Source organism: Theobroma cacao, chromosome 10 (genome assembly GCF_053813885.1).
Source record: "Theobroma cacao isolate CCN51 chromosome 10, ASM5381388v1, whole genome shotgun sequence".
NCBI classification, from domain to species: Eukaryota; Viridiplantae; Streptophyta; class Magnoliopsida; order Malvales; family Malvaceae; genus Theobroma; species Theobroma cacao.
The window spans coordinates 27550364-27574800 of NC_142648.1; the positions used below are offsets into that span (position 1 = coordinate 27550364).

At 31.0% G+C, this 24437-nt stretch overlaps 3 protein-coding genes across 3 annotated transcripts; 2 read left to right on the forward strand and 1 right to left on the reverse strand.

Moving 5' to 3' along the window:
• Window positions 1-2915: 2915 nt before the first annotated feature.
• On the reverse strand, window positions 2916-3856 carry LOC18587346 (receptor-like protein 34). The gene is made up of 2 exons (XM_088810537.1): window positions 3379-3856; window positions 2916-3289 (listed from the first exon to the last, which is right to left on the reverse strand). The coding sequence occupies exons 1-2, from the start codon at window positions 3854-3856 to the stop codon at window positions 2916-2918; spliced, it is 852 nt and encodes a 283-aa protein (XP_088666663.1).
• Window positions 3857-5356: 1500 nt separating this feature from the next.
• On the forward strand, window positions 5357-9430 carry LOC148760568 (F-box/kelch-repeat protein At3g06240-like). Its single transcript, XM_088810538.1, has 4 exons — window positions 5357-5866; window positions 6484-6591; window positions 6905-6939; window positions 9118-9430. Exons 1-4 carry the CDS (start codon window positions 5357-5359, stop codon window positions 9428-9430), a joined length of 966 nt encoding a protein of 321 aa, XP_088666664.1.
• A 1641-nt stretch (window positions 9431-11071) lies between these two features.
• On the forward strand, window positions 11072-12187 carry LOC108663666 (F-box/kelch-repeat protein At3g23880-like). The gene has a single exon (XM_018128912.2). The coding sequence runs from the start codon at window positions 11072-11074 to the stop codon at window positions 12185-12187; it is 1116 nt and encodes a 371-aa protein (XP_017984401.2).
• The last annotated feature ends 12250 nt before the right edge of the window (window positions 12188-24437 follow it).

Sequence of the window (24437 nt, forward strand, 5' to 3'; positions counted from 1 at the left end):
TATTAGATTTAGAAATTAAACCTTTATCTTGTCTTAGTTATATTGGATTTAGTTTTTAGCCAATTTTTATTTAACAGATATAAATAAATTTTTTATTAGTAGATTTTCATAATGTCAGCTGTTTTGAGTTTTGTGTGATAAAGCAATAGATACAATTGTAAACTACAAACAATTGCAGTTGCAGTAATCTTGAGATGCTCACTCCAAGTTTAAAGTTCAAGTAATCTTAGGTGAATTTTTGGTGTAAATATGATGTAGCACTGGAATTTGGCCAGGCAATAGGCAAATGTGTCATTTATCTTGTTGCTTTTAAGATTTAGCACTGCACTGCCACAACTATTTTATTGTGGCAATGGCCCATCAAAATCATTAACATTAAGGTTAACATTAAGGTTATAGCTAGGTGTCTCACATTAATTCTGTAAATTATTCCGATGAACTTGCACGGAATTTTTGCTTTAATCATGGCCATAGCATAAAAGGAAGTTTTATAGCAGACAAGAGAAGAGATTTCGGCTGATTAACATCAGTGCATGCCATTTATTTTTCCTGGTATATCTTTTCAAAAACATGTTTATTATCATTTAAATTTTGACAATACTATGCCACAAAGAGCAATGTAATTCAGAAAGAAATTTGTACATTTCAACAAAGAGAGCTATACATAGACTAGCAATTCCGTGATGATTTCGTTCAGTTGTTGTGGTTGGATCAAATTTACCATTAATGATTCAATTGACTTAATTTTATTATGGTACTTTTAATTTTGAAACGAGTTGTTGAGAAATGGTTAATAAAATATTCAGTTGGAACAGCTGAGGATAACTGATAGAAGAAAAAACTCTAATTCCATGTGTCCTCAAGTGATAATATTCCCTTCAAAATCATTACGAAAAATCAAACATTTTCAATTTCCCCGTCAACTTTTACCTTTTCATTATACCACATCATTTTTCCAAATAAAAAATAAGGTAGTGTAATTGAGCCACTTAAAAGATTAATGATAAATTGAAACTTCTGGCTTCCTTGTTGAGATGGAAGTCAAGGCACAGTTTTGAAGTATCCTACTGGTATAATGCTAAATTAAATAAAGTGATAGTTAAAAATAGTTCATATATATTTTGATTTAAATATTTAATTTAATGATAAATATATATTTTTTATATTTCAAAAGATGAATATTTAAAGTTTTTATTTTTCAAACTAAAGAGAAAAAAATTATAACCCATTGTCAATAACCAAGATTAGTGTCTAAGTTTGTCCTTAAAAAATAAAACCCCATTCACTGATCATAAATCTATTTTATATTTAAATTTATGCATTAACGAGATGATAATTATAAAGCTCTGATATATTCAATTTTCTTTTTTTACACAATTTTTATTTAAATTAATAAAAATCTTTATTTATTCACCAACATAATGATTATGAAGAGTAGTAACTTTGTTTGACACACACACTTATTAAGTTAAGGATTTAAGTGTAAATACAACTCTTTTTACTATTTTCCTTTATTTCTATTAAATTCATTAAATATATTAGCTTAATGGAAAGCCCAAACCTAGAGTTGAGGGTTTTAAAGTTTTCCAGCCGCATGATCTCTGCTCATGTTGAAGTCTTGAAGTCTTAGTCCTTTGTTTCAGATAAAGTACGAAGAGCTGCTCCATGTTGATGCCAATTACCAATAACTAATTACCGGAAACCCTGGTGATGGAAATTCTTTTGATGCTTCCCGTTAAATCCCTGATGAGATTTAAGTGTTTGCAAAACATGGTGCTCTTCTTTTTGGACCTCCTATTTTATCACCTATCATAAAAACAACAACCTCAATCTCCTCATCTGGTATGTTGACAAAGTCCCTCGCTACTCTTTGTTTTCAACTGAAACAAAAATTAAGAAACATGGTGGACCTGACGAATTTAATCTAAAAGTCAAAGAGAATGTCCATATACCTGTACGACAAACTGGGATGGGTCTATGTAATGGCTTGCTTTGTTTGCATGATAGTTATAGGATTACCCTTTGGAATCCTTCCATGAGAGAAGTTAAGTTTCTTCCTAAATCCACCATTTCAAGTCCTCCTTCCACATCTCACACTTCTTTTTATTGCATTGGGTTCGGGTTTGATCGCAAGTTAGATGACTACAAGATTTTAGTGTATGTTTTTCACTATGTCGAGTCGAAAATTATATTTCAAATTCATTTATACAGCCTAAATACTGATTTCTGTAGAGAAATTCCTCATCCAAATGTTTATATTTATGCTCCTGAATTGTTTAGCACTTACCAAGTCTCTTTAGCTATTCCCTGATATAGTTAGGTGTCTCACATTAATTAATGCTGTAAATATGATGTAGCATTTACCAAGACTCTTTAGCTTTTTCCTGATATTGTTAGGTGTCTCACATTAATGCTGTAAATATGATGTAGCACTAGAAGATTGCCCAGGCAATAGGGGAATGTGACTGTAGTATTGTGGTAATGGCCCACTAAAATCATTGCCTTCAAGGTTAATACTCTTGAGTTATAGTTAGGTGTCTCACATTAATACTGTAAACTATTCCGATGAACTTCTAGAGAATTTTGGCTTTAATGTTGGTGAAATTGTGTCTCTATGTTTTTATTTTTTCTCTTTTAACACAAGAAACATTATTTGTTGCGAACCATATAATCTAATTTATCTGATGAAACAGGGTTGTTAGAGTTCATAAATATTAGCAGTATTAATGAGAGTAGAATTAACCCTATAGTATAATGAATTTGAGGAAGAAGAAATGAATGAGGAAAGACCTTGGAGCAGCAAATCTAATCATGGCTATAGCATAAAAGGTAGTTTGATAGCAGACCAAGAGAAGAGATTTCTACTGACTAACATCAGTGCATGGCATTTATTTTTCCTGGTATATACTAGCAATTTATGAGTTTCTTGTTTCCCTGTGTCTCTGATTGGTCTTTCTCATCTTTCTTTGATGATTTCGTTTAATTATCCGAACAAGAGAACGAGGTTTTCCGGTTAAGAACACTATATATCCAACAGCATTGCCAACCACCACTCCACTTCCATACCCTATCACCACAGCCTTCCAACCAAGTCCATCTAAGAATAAGTCACCATTCCCTTCAGACTCTGAAGATGGTGTTTCTGGGGCCACATCACTGCTACATTTCTTTGACAATGGCCAACCACACAAACCCAAGCTTCCTATATATGAATCATTTTCAAAGGTATCGAACTGATTACCTCGAGGAATGGATCCAACAAGCTGGTTTTGTGGTAAGTTTAGCCTTGCTAGAAATGTCAAACTGGTTAACTTCCCAGGAATCTCTCCAGTTAGATTGTTGGAGGATAGGTCTAATGATTCAAGTACTGTCAATTACCCAGAGATGTTGGTATTCGTCCTGTAAGGCTGTTGAGGGAAAAGTTTAGCACTTTCAATGGACGATGCTCTCCGATTACTTCTAGAATCTCTCCATGAAAGCTGTTTATCGACAAGTCAATGGTAGTGAAAATAGTTAGGATCCTCACCAGTTCAACCTCTATCCCTTTTAGTGTTACCCTCACAGAATCCTGATAGTATTTTTGTCCCAAATACTTCAATTCTCTTTCACCCTCACCAATACTCTTCATGGCCATCACACTTTCAAAATACCTCGTTGGCAAAGGACCACTAAAATCGTTGTCAGAGAGATAAAGAATTCGCAACTTAATTTGGAAAAGAAATGTTCCTCCCTGAACCTGGCAGAAGAGCATGGGATTTATTGGAATGGAGAACAAGTACCTGAAGCTCCGGAAGAGCTCCCAACCAACTGGGAATATGTCATTTATGTTGTTTCCAATATCTAGAACTTGTAGCATCCTGCAGTTGGTCAAGGAATTGGACCTGCTAAGTTATTCCCCAACAGAGAGATTGAGAGTTTGGTATATGGTGTCCAATTAAACTATAAAAGAAAATCTCTGCTAAACCAAGAATTATAAACAATTTTTGGGAAAGCTTTAACACAATACCTTTCTTTAACACAAACAATTATTATTTGTTAATTATTAAATTGAATATTTAAGTGTAAATACAATGCCTTTCTTTTAATTGGCTTAATTTTACTATCATACTTTTAATTCGGAAGCAAGTTTGGTCCGATTGTTGAAAATATTTCAAAATAAATATTCACAATTTTAAAAATATTTATTTTGCAAAATTTTTAAATTTTTATCTATACAAATTAATTTAGTGTTGTTCTGTTGAAGCGTATAAATATTCTATGTTGACAGTTCATCAAATGTATTCTTATTTGTTGTGTGGTTGGTTCAAATTTACCATTAATTTTTTAATTGACTTATTTTTATTATTATAATTTTAATTTTGAAACAAGTATGATAGTATTGTTGAGAAATAGTTAATAAAATATTCAGTTGGGAGTTGTTTTGTAATTTAAAAAAAATTGAAGGAAAAACTCCAATCCCACGTGTCCTGAAGCAATAATCTTCCCCTCAATTTTAATTAGTTGAGCCAATTAAAAGATTAATAATAAATTTGAACTACTGACATATTAAAATAATAAATTTGGACCTTATTTTCTAATATTATTTCCAATATATATAAATAATTTTAATTTAATTGCTTCCTCGAGGAAGTAACATTTTGAACTAAATGAGTTGGAATTTGAAGTTTCCTAGTGGTGTAAAGCTAAATTAAATAAAGTGATAATAAAAAATAGTTAACTTAATACATAATTTCGCACATTCAAGCCACAAAAGCAGATTGCTATTCACAAATGTGCCAGCAAATTAAATTTGATTAATAAGGGCATATTATTCACATTTGATTTGAATATTTAATTTAATGATAAATATATATTTTTTATATTTAAAAGATATAATATTAAAATTTTTATTTTGAAACTAAAGAGAAAAAAAATTATAACCCATTGTGAAGAATCAAGATTTGTCTCTAAGTTCATCTGAAACAATGTTTTCTAAAAATCTCATTCATGGATCATAAATATATTTTATTTTTAAATTTAAGAATTAAAACCTCTCCTTTACCACATTCTATTCAATTTTAGTTGTATACAGTATTTATAATGCTCTAACATATTCATGAAATTTATTTAAATTAATAAAAAATACTTTTCTATTTATTTATTTATGAACCTAATGATTATGTAAAGTAATAGTATCTTTGTTTGACACAAACACTTATTAAATTGAGTGTTTAAATGTAAATACAATTCCGTGAATAAAGTTTGCCTTGCGGCATATCTTTGCTGGTTGACGTATTCTTTGAGTTGCTGCACACTTAGAGATCTTGCCTTTGAAGTCTTAATCCTTTGTTTTAGATAAAGAAGGAAGAATTGCTCCATGTCAATGCCAATTATCGACAAGGAATTGCCAGAAATCCTAGTGATGGAAATCCTTTTGAGGCTTCCTGTTAAATCTCTGATAAGATTTAAGTGCGTTTGCAAATCCTGGTGCTTTTCTTTTCAAACCCCCTATTTTATCACCAACCATAAAAACGACAACCTCAATCTCCTCTTCAAGGATTTTAAGATCTCTCGCTTCTCCCTGCTTTCAGCTGAAACAAAAATTAAGAGACATGGTGGACCTGATGTTGAGTTTAATCTGAAAGTCAAAGAAAATATCCATATGCCTGTCTCCATCTGTAATAGTAGTAGGTCACGACTCACAGTGTCTGGAGTATGTAATGGCTTGCTTTGTTTGCAGGATGGTTATAGGATTACCCTTTGGAATCCTTCCACGAGAGAAGTTAAGCTTCTTCCTAAATCAACTATCTCACTTCCTCCTTCCGTAGAGAGTACTTATTTTCATTGCATGGGGTTTGAGTTTGATCCTAAGTCAGATGACTACAAGGTTTTAGTGAATGTTATTAATCGTGTCCACGATGAAGAGAGAATTATCTCGTTCAAATATATAAATCAAATTCATTTATACAGCCTAAGTACAGATTCTTGGAAAGAAATTCCTCATCCGAAGGTCCTTTTTTATGGTCTTCATCATTTGTTTATCACTTACATAAACGGAATTTGCCATTACATAAATGGAATTTGCCATTGGCCAGCGTTTGGTGATAGTGGTGATCTGATCCTTTCTTTTGACATGGCTGAAGAAGTTTTCTCAACATCATGACTGCCAAATTTTGGTATGTCTAGGGCTGAGTGCTTTTGGTATATAGCTTCCTTCAATGAAGCTCTTGCTATAATTGTTTATCCAAGAAGAGGCATGGAAAAATGCTATGACATATGGGTCTTGAATGGATATTTATGAACTAAACAACTTACAATTGGGCCTATTCTTGGAGTTGGGAGGCCGTTGGGATTTTGGAAGAATGGAGAATTGTTTCTGGAAAGTGAAAACCATAAACTAGTAATGTTTGATCCCTGCACTAGAGAGCTTCAAGATTTTGGGATCCACATGCCTAAGTACAGAACGCAGCTAATTGTTTATGCTGAAAGCATTGTTCCAATTAGGGGAAGTTCAGAATATATGACAAATATAATTCGCAAAGTGCAGTTGCAAGTGTAGAATTTAGTTCGGAATTCTTCAATAATATTGTATTGAGAAGAAGAAACGTGGAGGTGAGTAGTATTCAATATGTTTATTGTAGTCATTAAATGCTACTGATTTCGGTAGTAAAATCAAAATATGATTCCTTTTGCAATAGAATTTTTGAATTTTTGAATCCATTGCATCATTGTGCTCTGCCATGTATTATGAACTAAAATTTAATAACGTCATATACATGTATAGTTTACTGGCAAAATCCATAGAAGGAGAGAAATTCAACTTTAAATACCAAAACTTATAACCTCACAAATTCAGCTTCACATTGCAGAACCCCAACTTCACATCATTGCATTAATACTGTAAATTATTCCGATGAACTTTCAGGGAATTTTTGCTTTAAAGTTGGTGAAATTGAGTCTGTATGTTTCTTTTTTTCTCCTTTAACACAAGAAACATTATTTATTGCGAACCAAATAATCTAATTTATCTGATGAAACAGGGTTGTTAGAGTTCATAAATATTAGCAGTATTAATGAAAGTAGAATTAACCCAATAGTATAATGAATTTGAGGAAGAAGAAATGAATGAGGAAACACCTTGGAGCAGCAAATCTAACCATGGCTATAACATAAAAGGCAGTTTTATAGCAGACCAAGAGAAGAGATTTCTACCGGTGGACATCAGTGCATGCCGTTTATTTTTCCTGGTATAAAACAAGTTTTCTTCTCAAAAAAATGTTTATTACCTTTTAAATTTTGACAATACTATGCCACAGCTTCGTCATTTGGTGATCATTGCAAAGAGCAATGTAATTCAGAAAGAAATTTGCACATTTCAACAAAGAGAGCCATACATATACTAGCAATTTACGAGTTTCTTGTTGCCCTGTGTCTATGATTGGTATATATATATTAATTTATACCTTATTTTTTAATACTATTTCCGATATATATATATATATATATATATATATATATTAATTTAGGTGCTCCCTCATTGAGATGGAAGTCAAGGAACAGTTTTGAAGTTTCCTAGTGGTATAATGCTAAATTAAATAAAGTGATAATAAATATTAGTTAACTTAATATATAATTTGTCACATTCAAACCACCAAAGCATATTGCTGTTCCCTAAAGTGCCAGAAAATTAAATTCGATTAATAAGAGTATACTATTCATCTTTGATTTAAATATTTAATTTAACGATAAATATATATTTTTAATTTATATTTAAAAAGATATAATATTTAAATTTTTTATTTTTGAAAGTAAAGAAAAAAGAGATTATAACCCATTGTGAAGAATCAAGATTCATCTCTATGTTCATCCGAAACAATGTTTTCTTAAAACCCCATTCACTTATCATAAATATATTTTATTTTTAATTTATGAGTTAACGAGATGATAACTTCTCATTTACCATTCTACTAAATCTTAGTTCTGTACAATAATTATAAAGCTCTAATATATTTATTTTTCTCTTCTTATGGAATTTTTATTTAAATAAATAAAAAATATTTTTCTATTTATTTATTCACCAACATAATGATTATGCAGAATACATACATTGTTTGACATGAACACTTATTAAATTGAGTATTTTAGTGCCAATACAATTCCTTTCACTATTTAATTCTTTTCTATTAAATTCAATAAATATATTAACTTAATCAAAAGCCCAAACCTAGTTGTACTATTTTAAAATTTTCCGGGCGGTATGATCTTTGTTGGTTGTTGATGCTTCCTTTTAGTTGAAGTCTTGAAGTCTTAATCCTTTGTTTCAGATAAAGAACAAAGAACTACTCCATGTGGATGCCAATTACTGACAAGGAATTGTCAGAAATCCTGGTGATAAAAATCCTTTTGAGGCTTCCTATTAAATCCTTAATGAGATTCAAGTGCATTTGTAAATCCTAGTGCTCTTCTTTTAAGACCTCCTATTTTATCACCAACTATAAAAACAACAATCTCAATATTCTCTTTAAGGGTTTTGACAAGCTCCCTTACTTCTCCTTCCTTTCAATTGAAACGGAACTCACTCGCTTTTCCTTTCTTTCAATTGAAACGAAAATTAAGAAAATGATGAACAAGAAGTCAGGTTTAATGTGAAAGTCATCCATATGCCTGTCTCTATTCGTAGACTTACAGTGTTTGGTCAATGTAAGGGCTTGCTCTTTGTTTGCACGATGGTTATAGGATTACCCTTTGAAATCCTTTCACAAGAGAAGTTAAGCTTCTTCTTGAATCCACTATCTCACGTCCTCTTTCTGCACATAGCACTAATTCTTTTTGCATCAGATTTGGGTTTGATTGCAATTTAGATGACAAGATTTTTGTGAAGGTTAGTCACTATACCCAGTTGGAATCTATATATCAAATTCATTTATACAGTCTAAATATGAGTTCCTAGAAAGAAATTCCTCATCCTAACGTCGTTATTACTCCTGTATTGTTTAACACTTACATGAATGGAATTTATCATTGGGAAGTGATGGGTGATGATGGTGGTTATCCTTTCTTTCGACATGGCTAAAGAAGTTTTCTCAACATTACCCTTATGTCTAATGTTGAGTGTTCGTGGTGTATTGCTTCTTTTAGTGACGCTCTTGCTACAATTGTTCATTCAAGAAGAGGCATGGAAAAATGCTATGACATATGGGTCTTGAATGAATATTCATGGCCTAAACAACTGACGATTGGGCCTATTCTTGGAGTCAGGAGGCCGTTGGCATTTTGGAATATTGGAAAATTGCTTCTGGAAAGTGAAAATCATAAACTAGTCATGTTTGATCCCTGCACTGGAGAGCTTCAAGATTTTGGAATCCACACACCTAAGTACACAATGCAGCTAGTTGTTATCTGGGGAAGTTCAGAGCATGAGGCAAAAATAACACGTCAAGTGCAGTTGTAAGTGTAGAATTTAGTTGGCAACGTTGCAATAATATTGTAGTGAGAATATTATTGAGAATTTAGTTGGTCAATAATCTTAATGACCAAAAACAAAACTAAAAGAGATAAGAATAAATTTCTTATGGTATATTTCATTTGTTGGACAGATTGGAAAAGCATAGGCATATACAGCCATTGTCAATGAGGCTACATCAAGCTACTTAAATTATACCATGACTTTGTTGTATCTACATGGATGCTTTGCTGCTTTCACCATTAGCTTTCTTTGAATCATTTTCCTTTTTCTGTGCTTTGTAGGTGGATTAATAGTTTATCATTATTTGTCAACCAATAAACATGTAATTAATTAAGGAATGGTCATTAACTTTGCAGATTCCAAGGTATCTCTAATCGGAGTCCAAGTATGTATGCTCTTTGCCCCATCATTGTGCTTCCACTAATTAACATTATTAGTGTGCTATTGATTAAATCAATTCAAAACCTCCCCCCTTTTCAAAGGCAAAAGATTTCGAATGGCCCATTGCCTAATTAAAAGCTGCAGAAATAAGATTCCTAACCCTTGTACTAATAACAAGTCTAACATGAGTAGATAAGGGCACCTTTCTTAATCATTTCTATCTCTTTCAACAGATAGCTATATCTGCATTAATTTGGCGAAGGCGTACTCGACATGGCATGATACTTGTTCGTCAGTCATAGTTAATTTTTTTCTTTCTATAAAATACTTTTCATCAGTTTCAAAAATCCAAAAGTCATCAATATAGTAATTGAAAAAATATTAAATAATGTATCAATCTAAATTTATTAATTTCTATAATACCGCACTGAATCTGTAGTTAGATGGCAGCAGATTCAAGCCAATTGTGAAACTGTATATATGTATATATACATATATATATATATATGTATGTATGTAAATATGTAAATATGAATGTATGCATTCATTTTGAAAGATAAGAATTCATTTTGAAACCAGGGGAGTGCCTTAGTAAAAAGAGGCGCCTCCCATGATCATAACAAAAAAACTGGTGCTGAAACAAAAACCTGGCAGCAGTAGAACAATAATTACAAGCTGCAACCCATCGCACCAAGCACCCAGCGCTAGATCCAACACAGCATTGCGAGGGACCATGGTTCATCTTTAAATTTATCCGAAACAATATTTTCTTAAAACCCTATTCATGATCTATCATAAATATATTTTATTTTTAAATTTATGAATTAAAACCTCTCATTTACCACATTCGATTGAATCTTAGTTGTATACAATATTTATAAAGCTCTAACATATCCATCTTTCTTTTCTCATTAAATTTATTTAAATTAATAAAAAAAATATTTTTCTATTTATTTATTCATCAACATAATGATCATGCAGAGTACTAACTTAATTTGACACAAACACTTATTAAATTGAGTATTTTAGTGTGAATGCAATTCCTTTCATTATTTTATTTTTTTATTAAATTTAATAAATATATTAGCCCAAACCTAGTTGTACCAATCTTAAGGCTTTATAGAAAAGCTGAGGGTTTTAAAGTTTACTTGGCGGCATGATCTTTGTTGGTTGTTGATGTATCCTTTGAGTTGAAGTCATCAAGTCTTAATCCTTTGTCTTAGATAAAAAAGGAAGAATTGCTCCATGTCGATGCCAATTACCGACAATGAATTATCAGAAATTTTGGTGATGGAAATTCTTTTGAGGCTTCCTGTTAAATCCCTGATGAGATTCAAGTGCGTTTGCAAATCTTGGTACTCTTCTTTTCAAACCTCTTATTTTATCACCAACCATAGAAACAACCTCAATCTCTTCTTCAAGGGTTTTGACAAGGTCCCTTACTTGTCTCTGCTTTCAACTGAAACGGAAATTAAGAAACATGATGAACAAGACGTCAGGTTTAATCTAAAAGTCAAAGAGAAAATCCATATGCCTGTTTCTATCTGTAATAGTTGGCGACTCACAGTGTCTGGTCCATGTAATGGCTTGCTTTGTTTGCATGATGGTTATACAATTACCCTTTGGAATCCTTCCACAAGAGAAGTTAAGCTTCTTCCTGAATCCCCTACTCCTTCCACTGATTACACTTATTTTTTTTGCATTGGGTTCGGGTTTGATCGCAAGTTTGATGATTACAAGATTTTAGTGAAGGTTATTCATTGTGTTTGGTCGAAATCTACATCTCAGATTTATTTATACAGCCTAAATACAAATTCCTGGAGAGAACTTCCTCATCCCAACGTCTTTATTGATCCTTTCTTGTTTAACACTTACATAAACGGCATTTATTATTGGAAAGTGACTAGTGATGACGATAGTTATTTGATCCTTTCTTTCGACATGGCTGAAGAAGTTTTCTCGACATTACCCTTGTTGAATTTTGGTATGTCTAGTTCTAGGTGTTTGTGGTGTATTGCTCCCTTTAATGAAGCTCTTGCTACAATTGTTCATCCAACGGAAGGCATGGAAAAATGCTATGACATATGGGTCTTGAATGGATATTCATGGACTAAACAACTTACAATTGGTCCTATTCTTGGAGTCGAGAGGCCGTTGGCACTATGGAAGAATGGAGAATTGTTTTTGCTAAGTGAAAACAATACATTAGTCATGTTTGATCCCTGTACTGGAGAGCTTCAGGATTTTGGAATCCACATGTCTAAGTACACAATGCGGCTAGTCGTTTATGCTGAAAGCATTATTCCAATCAAGGGAATTTCAGAGTATGATGCAAAACTAACTCGTCAAGTGCTGCTGTAAGTGTAGAATTTAGTTGGCAATGCTTCAATAATTTTGTTTCAAAGGAAGAGAGTAGTATTCAATGCATTTATTGTGTTTATTAAAAACTATTGATTTCGGTAGTAAAATCAAAATATGATTCGTTTTGCATTAAACAACATTCTGATACATCATAGATCTCATAATTGTCCAATCTTGTTATTTAGCATTACTGGCTTTAATATTAGTAGCATCAATATTGGTAGATTTTTGTAATGTGGGCTGCTTTTGGGTTTTGTGCGATAAAGCAATAGATACGATTCTACTAAACTGCATAGTGTTACATAGTATGTGTTGCAGTTGCAGGAATCATGAGATGCTCACTCCAAGTATAGTGTGAAGGGACTGTCCAAGGCTGCTGAGACAAGCTTTTATCGTCCTCCCTAAGAAAGTCAAAAGAATAACAACTTGAGAAAAGAATTTAAAGAAACAAAAAATGGGAGAGAGATCAGCAACGTTGATTTATTAAATACTAGTGTTTATCGTACACGAGCATGCTGGCAAAATCTATAGAAGGAGAGAAATTCATCTTTAAATTCCAAAACTTATGACTTCAACAACATGCTTGTGTAGTCATTGTACAAAAGAGAGTTAACTTTGCAACCTCAAAACTTTCAATAAAAGTTCTTATGTGGAATGATCTTCAATATATATATATATTGCTCAGTCAATACAGATTCACTTCATTAATTGATAAAAATATATACAAGTTTGGCAAGGCCAAGATAGAACATGCCAATGGCCATAACACTCATGTCCGTACAAACAACGCCCATACTATTTCTGCAGAAAAATTGAGATGACCAAAAAAAATTTCTTAATATTAATATTTTCGATCTTGACCAACAAAAAAAAGTTGAGTGTTGATAAAATGTATGTACATATTTTGATTTGTACACAGTAGGTAGAGGACATGGCATGCAGTCTCCATTGACAGTAGGGCTATCAGACTGGAGCAATTGCCCTGAGTTGGGACTTCTCGGGAAAACATTAGGAGCAGCGGATTTCTTACCGTCAGGCTCAGTTCTGGTCATGCAACAATCCTCTCCTCTCCCTAGTGCACCGAAGAAGATCGTGAGCTCTGCTCGGAAGAAAGGGTTGTTTAAGACTAGTGGGCAACCGTCGGCTGTACCATTTGTTAATCATAGAAAAGCAGATGATTATTATTGATCATATTATTCGAAATGATAACAATTAAGCTTTCATTTTGGTATTTAGCTATGTCGCAGGAGCCAGTACTAACTTTATAATTCCTTTTGTTCCAAAGAAAAAAAAATGAAATGATGTCAAAGGATAACCTGTATACTAGAATGATAATTAAAAATGAAGATTACATATCTCAATATTCGATATTTAAAAAAAAAAATTCCATATATAATATGTATCTCAATTAAATTAAATGCAATTAAAGCATGAACTAATCAATAATACTATTTGCAAGTTATAAAGATCACGTGTTAATTCGAGTAAATTTTTTAATGAAATGTAACATCGATTCGCTTTGCATTAAAGAAACAAAAGGAACAAAACATTTAGCCCTCAGGTTAATACATGGAGATTTTGTTTTGTTATACCTTAGTCCTATTATAACATTCCAAAATCAAGATCTTGATTATTATTATTATTATTATTTGTATTAATGTGTCAAAATAATAAATAGCACCTAACAATTTAACTTGATGACAAGGCATCAAATCCAATTTTAGCCAATTCTTATCAATATTTAGCTAGATTTTGTATTTATTTTTATCTTTTTTTGTATAATTTGCTGATTTTAACTCTAATTAAAAAATGAATTAGTTAAAATTAATTAAAATTAGTATGACGTATGATTTCTTTTAAACCGAAAATTTTTTTGAAAGGTTAAGAAAATTTGGTTCGTATTGTTGACCATCAAATTGAATGAGATTTACTAATTAATGATAATATGTATATATATATATATATATTATACACTATCAAGAGCTATAAGGGGGGATTGGGAATTCTAGTTTTGACACCAACCTTTCTAATACAAAATTAATTTCGTAAAAAACTCAACAAAAATTCATCAAAATATTTCGATGAAAAATTATTGTATTTTTTTAACATATATAAAAATATAGACTGTTAGGTTATGAAATGCCTCATACTTTGATATGGTGCTAAATAAAGTTGGTCAAATGCGAATTAAGGCATAATAAGGAACTTTAGGAACCAAAGAGACAAGATAAAATTTTTAAAATAAAATAATATTTTATTAATAAAATAATATTAAAATATTAATATTTAGTCGGATGTCGAAATCAGACATGAAGAAGGATCATATGGTTGATCCAAGTAGGGGAAAAGATGTCAAGCCTGACTCTATAAAATACTTGTCATGACATACATGTGATGGATAGCATGTTTGCATGCTAGGAGAGTCCCGAAAAAAATTTACAAAAGTCGGTATTGTACCTAAAGGTACAACAAAGTTGATTTAAGCCTTGAACTAGATCAAATAGAGAATTTAAGATGAAATTAAGAATATTAAAGTCCCAGAATGGTTTAATATGGTGATTTGAAGTTCAAAGATCAATTTGGAGTTAAACTGAAATTTTCACTATCTAGGGGTAAAATGGTCATTTGCCACCTGAGGACAAAATGAAAATTTTTAAAAGATTTTTTACCCCATTTGACTTATTGGAGTATGATTTGAGGATTAAGAAGTGAAAAAATTTATTCTTGGTATTTTTCAGAGCATAGGGGCAAAATGGTAATTTTGCCACCCTATGGGCAAAACAATAATTTTTCACCACCAGGACATTTGTCCAGCACATGGTCTTCCCTTATTCTCATTTTGACCATTGACTAATTGTGTGATGGAGATAAAAAGGATTAAAATTTTTTAAGTTTTAAAAACGGGCCAATGACATGATGCCACGTGTCATGCCTTTATTAATTTATTATTTTCCTTTTTAAAAGGCACAAAAATCAGCCCATCTGTAAAGCTCGACTTTATAAAATACTTGTCATGACATATATGTGATGATAGCATGATTGCATGCTAGGAGAGTCTCGAAAAATTTACAAAAGTAGGTATTGTACCTAGAGGTACAACAAAGTTGATTTAAGCCTCGAACTAGATCAAATAGAGAATTTGAGATGAAATTAAGGATATTAAAGTACCAGAATGGTTTAATGTGGTGATTTAGAGTTCGAGGATCAATTTGGAGTCAAACCGAAATTTTCACTATCCAATGGCAAAATGGTCATTTGCCACCTGGGGACAAAATGAAAATTTTTAGAAAAGAATTTTTGACCCTATTTGACTTATTAGAGTATGATTTGAGTATTGGAGTATGATTTGAGGTTAAGAAGTGAAAAAAAATTGTAATTCCGGTATTTTTTAGAGCATAGGGGTAAAATGATAATTTTACCACCCTAGTGGCAAAATTGTAATTTTACACCACTATGACATTTTTCAAGCTCCAGAATTCTACCTATTATTATTTTATGCTATGGATAAATATTAGAGCATTTGTGGTGGTGAGAAAAGGCTTAAAAATTAAGTTAAAATAAGTGGACCAATAAAAAGGTGACATGTGTCAAAAATTTAATATTTTTATATTACCATTTAAAAACCAGCCCACACTCTTCCGCTCAGCATTTCAAGGCCGACCAGCACCTGCAGAAAAGAGAAGAAAAGAAAGAAAAGAAAAACCCTTGGGTGGAAAAGCTAAGGAAGAATTGTTGAATTTTCAAGAAATTGGTTACTAAAGGTAAGATTTTTAATATTAAGCTTGAAATTCATCTTGCCCATGCATTCTTTTCCATTTTCCATTTTCCATGAATTAAATTCAAGTTTTCATGAGGGGCAATATGCTGGCCAAATTTAGAGAGAGAAAGTTGGTGACGAATTTAGTTGAATTTCAAAGTAATTTAGTGTTTTTAGGTGTTTAGTTACATTTAGTATGAAAATTAAGCAAGAAATCCACATGCCCATTATAAAACCTACCTTGGCTGAATTTTATGGGTGAGGATTGATGATGAATTTGGTTGTTTTTCATGCCATTTAGATGTATTTGGTGCTTGGGAATACCGAAAATCGAAAACAGGTACCGAAAAATTTTACTCACGTTAGTTAGCAATTTGCACCATAATGAAGGATATTTTGGTAATTGCACTTAGAATAGATTTTTATTGAAGTGTGTAGAATTTTGGGGAGTACTGGAAGTGTAATAAATTAATTGGAATCGAATTGGACGTTTAGACCGATTAAATAGTGTATAGTGCGCGATAGGCCGAACACCTCCCATTTCATTGCATGCATTCATATAGAACATAGAATAGTTTTATGACAATTAGCATAAGTATATTTAATTTCTTGTTACACATTATGTATAGGTGGTGAGCCTTCGGATAAGGGCAAAGGTATTGCACCCGAGGATCAAGAATAAGAGTGTTGTAAATTCCCGTCAAAGTGAGTAACCACTGTTCATCTTATCCATCTAAAGTATTTTTACAATCGTTTTTATGATTTTAAGAATATTGAACCCAAATGAATTTTTTGTTCTATGACTAGTAATCGATTTAAGGAATAAGGTTTATGAATTATTTTACAATTCAATAATGTTTTTGAAAATGAGAGTATGTGGAGACCAACCTTTGATGTTGCCTATATATTTAAGTTTACGTACCAATGTTTGGAATTGATGATTTATGAACTGATACGTGATGACATATGTGGCTGGGTTTTTGAGTTGTGAAATATATAAACTGTTGTTTTCCTTTGACAGGTTGGGTAGTATTATGTTAGCCACGTTATGCTGTCAAAATTTTATTGATTGGTGGGTTATTTAATTAGCCACTACAGTAGGCGGGTTTCCGTGGACAAGCCTATTAGAGGGGCACGGTAAACCCCGTTATATTTACCTTAGAATGAGAGGCACGGAGGATATCTCCTAAGGTACGATAGAGTTCACTTCACGTTGAACCACCACTTGAGGATGAACTCTGGCAACGCCAAGGGATGGCTAAATTATGTTTTTATGAGTAATTGTTAACTCAATAACCTTGATGGATCCGGTTGAATGCCTCGGCCAAGGTATCACCGAGTATGATTTTTGGCACGAGCCAAGTTTTTGAGAAAATTATAAGTCGAGATGTGTATTATAATGAAATGTGTTGTTTTATGTATATGATTTGAAACAAGTACAAAATGTTGTGGATTATGGTATGATGAAAAGTTAACTGTCTCTATTTATTCGGTTTTAGATATTAATGACGGACTTTGTTTACTCACTGAGTTTATGAAAACTCACCCTTTCTTTTTTTTAACCATTTTAGGTTCAGGATAATCTGTACGCAGTCGATTTCATCAAGGATCTCTTTTGGACTTACTTCCTTGGAAATCGTAGGTCTACATTCTAGCACACTTTTGGTTATCTCGGAGTCCATATGCCACTATAGGATAATTTTGAATACCTGGTTTACTGTATCACTATGTGTATGAATTTATTTTGTTCTCACACTATAAAATTATTTATGCATAGTTCTATAAAAATTATTTTATAAGAAAATGGAATATATTATAGAATATTTTTATTTAGTCTAATTAGCCAACTTTTCACTCCAAATGGATGATTTAGATTATAAAAATTTATTTTTAATCGGAAATGGATATCTTTCTACCATACGTTGTATTTTTATCAGGTTTCGAAATTTTTAGGTAAAAATGACCAAAATACCCCTGTGTGGTCAAAATTTTATTTTGATTGTTTTCGATCTAAAATAGTTTATATTATCTCAAAACTCGATATTTAGTAACTATTGCTCACAGGGGAAGTGAAAAACTGATGCAAGAGCCTTGCGAGATTTCAGTTGACATACCGGGTAATGAATATTTATCGAGACTTCGCGGTGGTTGTCATGGGCTCGAAGGGAGTGCCGGGTTGTGACACTATCTTCCACCCCATGGCCGGCCAAACCAGCAAGAAGAGAGGGAAAACAAAAAATAAAACCCTAGAGAGAGAAAATCAAAGAAAAAGTGTGAATTAAATTGAAATTAAGTGAAAAAGGTGAGATTTTTTCTATTAAGCTTGAGTTTTCTTATTTCCAAGCGTTTCTCCTTATTTTCCATGATTAAATTGCATGTTTTCATGGTGATTTAATGGCTGGTCCTATGGGTCTAAAGAGAGAAAATTGTTGGATTGATTTGATTTTGATATATGTTAGTGTTTAGTGTTAGTTTAGCATGTTAGTAAACAAAATATGTAGAAAAACATTCATTTTTCCCATTACCTAGCCTTAGCTGAATTTTCAAGTCAATGGTGAGGAAGAATGTGATGTTATTTTAAGTTATTTGATTATGAAATCATGGTTTTTGATATGGAAATTAATGAATTATGGAAAGAAAATCAAGTAGGAAAAATTGTGACAATGATGCACCATTTTGGCCGAATTTTTCCAAGAAGGAAAATGAATGTGGCTTTGCTGATTTTTGGGTTATTTGGCTGGACATTGGTGATTTGAAGCATTAGAAAGAGAAATGGGATCAATTGGAGCTAAATTGGATGCGTATTTCAATTTATCGGGTAAAAGATCGAAATAGGTCAATACGGTGTTTAGGCAAAATTTAGACCTTTTGCATTTCATACCATGCATTAGTGATCTAAATTAGTTATTTCAATTTAAGGGCAACGTAGTAAATTTCTTGATTTTATATTGTGTCAAGGTGGTGTGCCCTTCGACAAAGGCAAGGAAATTACGCCTAAGAATCACTAAGCTGAGTACACCCGAAATCTGAACTTTTGAAACCTGTGAGTAAACCTATTATCGTCTAAATATCTAGAGTAGTTTTTATTCAATTTTGTGATTTGTGAAAATTATTTTAAATGATGAATTTCTTGTTTTATGAGAAAAATATGAATTTATAAAATAAATGGAATTGTAAAATAAATTGAAATTTTTATAAATTGATTTGAAAATAGAATGTTGGATTTGAAAATTTGAGTAATTGGAGACCATGTGATTTATTGTAAATTATGATTTGAATTAAATGGCTTGTGATAAATTGGCATGATTGGTTGAATTTATACTTGTGCTGAAAAATATGAACTGTCTGTTTTGCCTTGATAAATTGGTTAGTAATGTAATTGCCATGCTATGCCATTGAAATTTGATCAATTGGTGGATTAAAGATTAGCTACTACAGTGGCGGGGTTCCGTGGACCAATCTATTAGAGGGGCATGGTAAACTCTTTTATATTCTCACCTCGGTCGTAGAGGGGCGTAGGGTATCTCTTGAGGTGGGCTTTTTGAGTGCACTTCACGTTAACTACCACATGAAGTGAGACTCAGTCAACGCCAATGAACGACTATTTTTTTTAAATAAAAATAAGTTTTATGATTATATAAAATTTTTCACAGCCTTGGCGGACTCGGTTGGATACTCCTGGTCCAGGTGTCCCCGAGTATAGGATTTGGCATCAGCTAAGTTTTGAGAAATTCACAAGCCACATTGATTATTTGGTTGAAATGAATATTCGTGTTGTGAGAAATTTGCTGAAATAAATTATTTTTAATTATCTCCCTTTACTCGCCTTTAGATTATTTAGATGGTGTTTGTTTACTCACTGAGATTTTATAATCTCACCCTTTTTTTTTATCCCATCATTTCAGGCCGAGTTAGCCTGTAGATAGCAGACATCGTCGAGAACTATAGTTGGCCTTACTACTTCAAAAACTGTAGGTTTATTGTCTTTACTACTTTTATTCATTTGTGGGCCCACGTTGCATTGTAAATTAAATTTCATACTTTGGTTTTCCGTATTATAGTTTGTATAAATATATTTAACTTTTACGCTACTAAAAATCATTTTCAAAATACTCTATAAATATTAATTTGTAAGAAAATAGAATATTTTGTCGAATATTTTTATTTTATGGTTATAATTCCATTTTAAATCACGTTTTAGACATTCAAATTTAATTTCGATTTCAAAATATGCATTTCTCGCTTAAGTACTACATTTTGGTCGAATTTGAAATTTTTTACGAAAAATGACCAAAATGCCCCTGTGAAGTGAAATTTATTTTTCCACTGTTTTAAATCGAAAAAAGGCTTAAAAGCCTCTAAAATACGACATTTGGCAACGATTAACCACAGGGGAGATAAGAAACTAATATGAAAGCCTTGCGAGGTCTCGATATGGTATTCGGGGGATGAGTACCTATCGAGACATCGCGGCGGTTGTCACGGACTCAAGGATGGTTCTGGGTCGTGACAGGTTAAACTTACATTGTCGGTGTAAAAATTGACAAATGAGAAAAGATTTATGCTGACCAATTATTCAAAGTCATATTGGAAGGAAACAAACACATTTTCTACTAGCTAGTTTGTTGCTTTCAATTATGGAATATAGTTTTGGATATGGACGTTCACTAACCTATAGACCTTAGTTTTTTTTGCTTTCTTTTGGGACTTTGGTATTGATGCTATTCCCATCTTTAAACATCATATAACTATGACGTTTTCAGCTGGACGGAGAGATATTTCTTTCTATCAAACAAAACTTCTCTAGGGGGAAACTAGTTTTTATGCCATATAAGCTAATAGTCTATTTCTATAATTTTTTTTTGGTGAGGGGGGGTGTGGTGGATGAGTTTATCCTGTTCTTCTTTCCCACTACAGTGAGTCAACAAAGTATACCTTTTCCCCACTATAAAACGAGGTACCAGGCATAGCTTTATCTGCCACAAATCATCTCTTAATTTCCCTCTCTTTTTAACATAAACATAGTATCCCTTTCGGTATTCAATTTTGTTTTTTTTTTCTTTTTTCTGCTTTGGTTTGCTAGAGGGGCTGTAGTAACCTATAATTATATGAAATCTGCGTAAGAGCGTTTAACTCAATGATAGGTGCATATATTACCTACCATTAAGTTAGCTGTTCAGATGCTTATCGATCAATTCGTAAAGATTAATTAACATAATAAGTGTGAAATGGAGTAGCCAATTCATGCTTTATTACAGGTTTATTACTAGAAAAAATTTCTGGTACAAAAACATCAGAAAGAAAAGCAACTGATTAGGTTACCTGAAATAGAATGTGAAGTTCAATTGATGGAGCCATGTAGAAGGCTGCTGGAAGCGAGTTATATAAAGACACCCCTAGATATCTTAGAGATTGAATGTCAAGTATGAATGAAAGATTTATAGTTAAAGTAGCATATTTCTCTTTTTAAGAAATTTATTGAAATTAATAAACAAAATTGTTTTTCTATTTAGTACTAACTTTGTTTGACACACACTATGTATTGTTTTTTATTGTAATTTTCTTTAACACAAACACTTCTTATTATTTTTAATATTAAATGGAATATTTAAGTATAAATACAATACCTTTCTTTTAACTGGCTTAATTTTACTATCATACCTTTAATTCGGAAGCGAATTTGGCCTAATTGTCAACAATATTTCAAAATAAATATTCACAATTTTAAAAATATTTATTTTGAAAGATTTTTAAATTTTTATCTATACAGATTAATTGAGTGTTCTGTTAAAGAATATAAATAGTCTATGCTGACATTACATCAAATGTACACTTATTTATTGTTAAGCATAGAAAAACAGATGATTATTATTGATCATATTATTCGAAATGATAACAATTAAGCTTTCATTTTGGTATTTAGCTATGTCGCAGGAGCCAGTACTAACTTTATAATTCCTTTTGTTCCAAAGAAAAAAAAATGAAATGATGTTAAAGGATAACCTGTATACTAGAATGATAATTAAAAATGAAGATTACATATCTCAATATTTAATATTTAAAAAAAAATTCCATATATAATATGTATCTCAATTAAATTAAATGCAATTAAAGAATGAACTAATTAATAATACTATTTGCAAGTTATAAAGATCACGTGTTAATTCGAGTAAATTTTTTAATGAAATGTAACATCGATTCACTTTGCATTAAAGAAACAAAAGGAACAAAACATTTAGCCCTCAGGCTAATACATGGAGATTTTGTTTTGTTATACCTTAGTCCTATTATAACATTCCAAAATCAAGATCTTAATTATTATTATTATTATTATTATTTGTATTAATGTGTCAAAATAATAAATAGCACCTAACAATTTAACTTGATGACAAGGCAAGAAATCCAATTTTAGCCAATTCTTATCAATATTTAGCTAGATTTTATATTTTTTTTTATCTTTTTTTGTATAATTTGCTGATTTTAACTCTGATTAAAAATTGAATTAGTTAAAATTAATTAAAATTAATATGATGTATGATTTCTTTTAAACTGAAAAAAATTTTGAAAGGTTAAGAAAATTTGGTTCGTATTGTTGACCATCAAATTGAATGAGATTTACTAATTAATGATAATATGTATATATATATATATATATATATATATATATATATATTATACACTATCAAGAGCTATAAGGGGGGATTGGGAATTCTAGTTTTGACACCAACCTTTCTAATACAAAATTAATTTCTGGTACAAAAACGTCAGAAAGAAAAGCAACTGATTAGGTTACCTGAAATAGAATGTGAAGTTCAATCGATGGAGCCATGTAGAAGGCTGCTGGGAGCAAGTTATATAAAGACACCCCTAGATATCTTAGAGATTGAATGTCAAGTATGAATGAAAGATTTATAGTTAAAGTAGCATATTTCTCTTCTTATGAAATTTATTGAAATTAATAAACAAAATTGTTTTTCTATTTAGTACTAACTTTGTTTGACACAAACACTATGTATTGTTTTTTATTGTAATTTTCTTTAACACAAACACTATGTATTGTTTTTTATTGTAATTTTCTTTAACACAAACACTTATTATTATTTTTAATATTAAATGGAATATTTAAGTATAAATACAATACCTTTCTTTTAATTGGCTTAATTTTACTATCATACCTTTAATTCGGAAGTGAATTTGGCCTAATTGTCGAAAATATTTCAAAATAAATATTCACAATTTTAAAAATATTTATTGTAAAAGATTTTTAAATTTTTATCTATACAGATTAATTGAGTGTTCTATTAAAGCATATAAATAGTCTATGCTGACATTACATCAAATGTACACTTATTTATTCTATTGTTGGTTCAAATTTATCAATAATTTTTCCATTGACCTAATTTTGTTACTATAATTTTAATTTTGAAACAAGTTTGATCGAATTGTTGAGAATAAAATATTTAGTTGAAAGTTGTTTTATAATTTCAAAAAATAATTGAAAATAACTCGATAGAAGAAAAAACTCCAATTCCACGAATCCTCTAGCAATAATATTCCCTTCAAAACCATTAAAAAAATCAATCATTTTCAAATTTTGTGTCAGCTTTTGCCTTTTCAATAAACCACGCCATTTTTTCCAATTAAAAGATTAATAATAAATTTGAACTACAGACATAGACCTTATTTTCTAATACTATTTCCATTTTCTATAAATATATATAATTTTAATTAGTTGCTTCCTCGAAGAAGTAACATTTTAAAGAAAATGAGATGGAATTTGAAGTTTCTTAGTGGTATAAATCTAATTTAAATAAAGTGATAACAAAAAATAGTTAACTTAACATATAATTTTGCACATTCAAACCACCAAAGCAGATTGCTATTCCCAAAAATGCCAGCAAATTAAATTTGACTAATAAGAGTGTATTATTACATTTGATTTGAATATTTAATTTAATGATAAATATATATTTTTATATTTAAAAAGATATAATTTTAAAATTTTTTATTTTTGAAACTAAAGAGAAAAAAATTATAACCCATTGTGAAGAATCGAGATTCGTCTCTAAGTTCACCTGAAATAATGTTTTCTTAAAATCCCATTCACCGATCATAAATATATTTTATTTTTAAATTTATGAATTAAAATATCTCATTTACCACATTCTATTCAATTTTAGTTGTATACAATATTTATAAAGCTCTAACATATCCATGAAATTTATTTAAATTAATAAAACATTTATTTTTCTATTTATTTATTTATCAACCTAATGATTATGCAAAGTAATAGTAACTTTGTTTGCCACAAACACTTATTAAATTGAGCATTTAAATGTAAATACAATTCTCTTTACTATTCCGTCAATAAAGTTTGCCTTGCGGCATCATCTTTGTTGGTTTTTGAGGTATTCTTTGAGTTGTTGCAAACGCAGAGATCTTGCCTTTGAAGTCTTAATCCTTTGTTTCAGATAAAGAACGAAAAATTGTTCC

Bases quoted from the DNA above. Each gene is read 5' to 3' on its own strand.
- LOC18587346 (XM_088810537.1), bottom strand. From the start codon at position 3,856: ATGCTACAAGTTCTAGATATTGGAAACAACATAAATGACATATTCCCA. The intron at 3,290-3,378 runs GTAATTGACAGT...TGACATTTCTAG, and splicing joins ACGAATACCAACATCTCTGG to CAAGGCTAAACTTACCACAA.
- LOC108663666 (XM_018128912.2), top strand. From the start codon at position 11,072: ATGTCGATGCCAATTACCGACAATGAATTATCAGAAATTTTGGTGATG.
- LOC148760568 (XM_088810538.1), top strand. From the start codon at position 5,357: ATGTCAATGCCAATTATCGACAAGGAATTGCCAGAAATCCTAGTGATG. The intron at 6,592-6,904 runs GTGAGTAGTATT...ATGAACTTTCAG, and splicing joins TGAGAAGAAGAAACGTGGAG to GGAATTTTTGCTTTAAAGTT. The intron at 6,940-9,117 runs GTATGTTTCTTT...TGCTTCTTTTAG, and splicing joins AAGTTGGTGAAATTGAGTCT to TGACGCTCTTGCTACAATTG.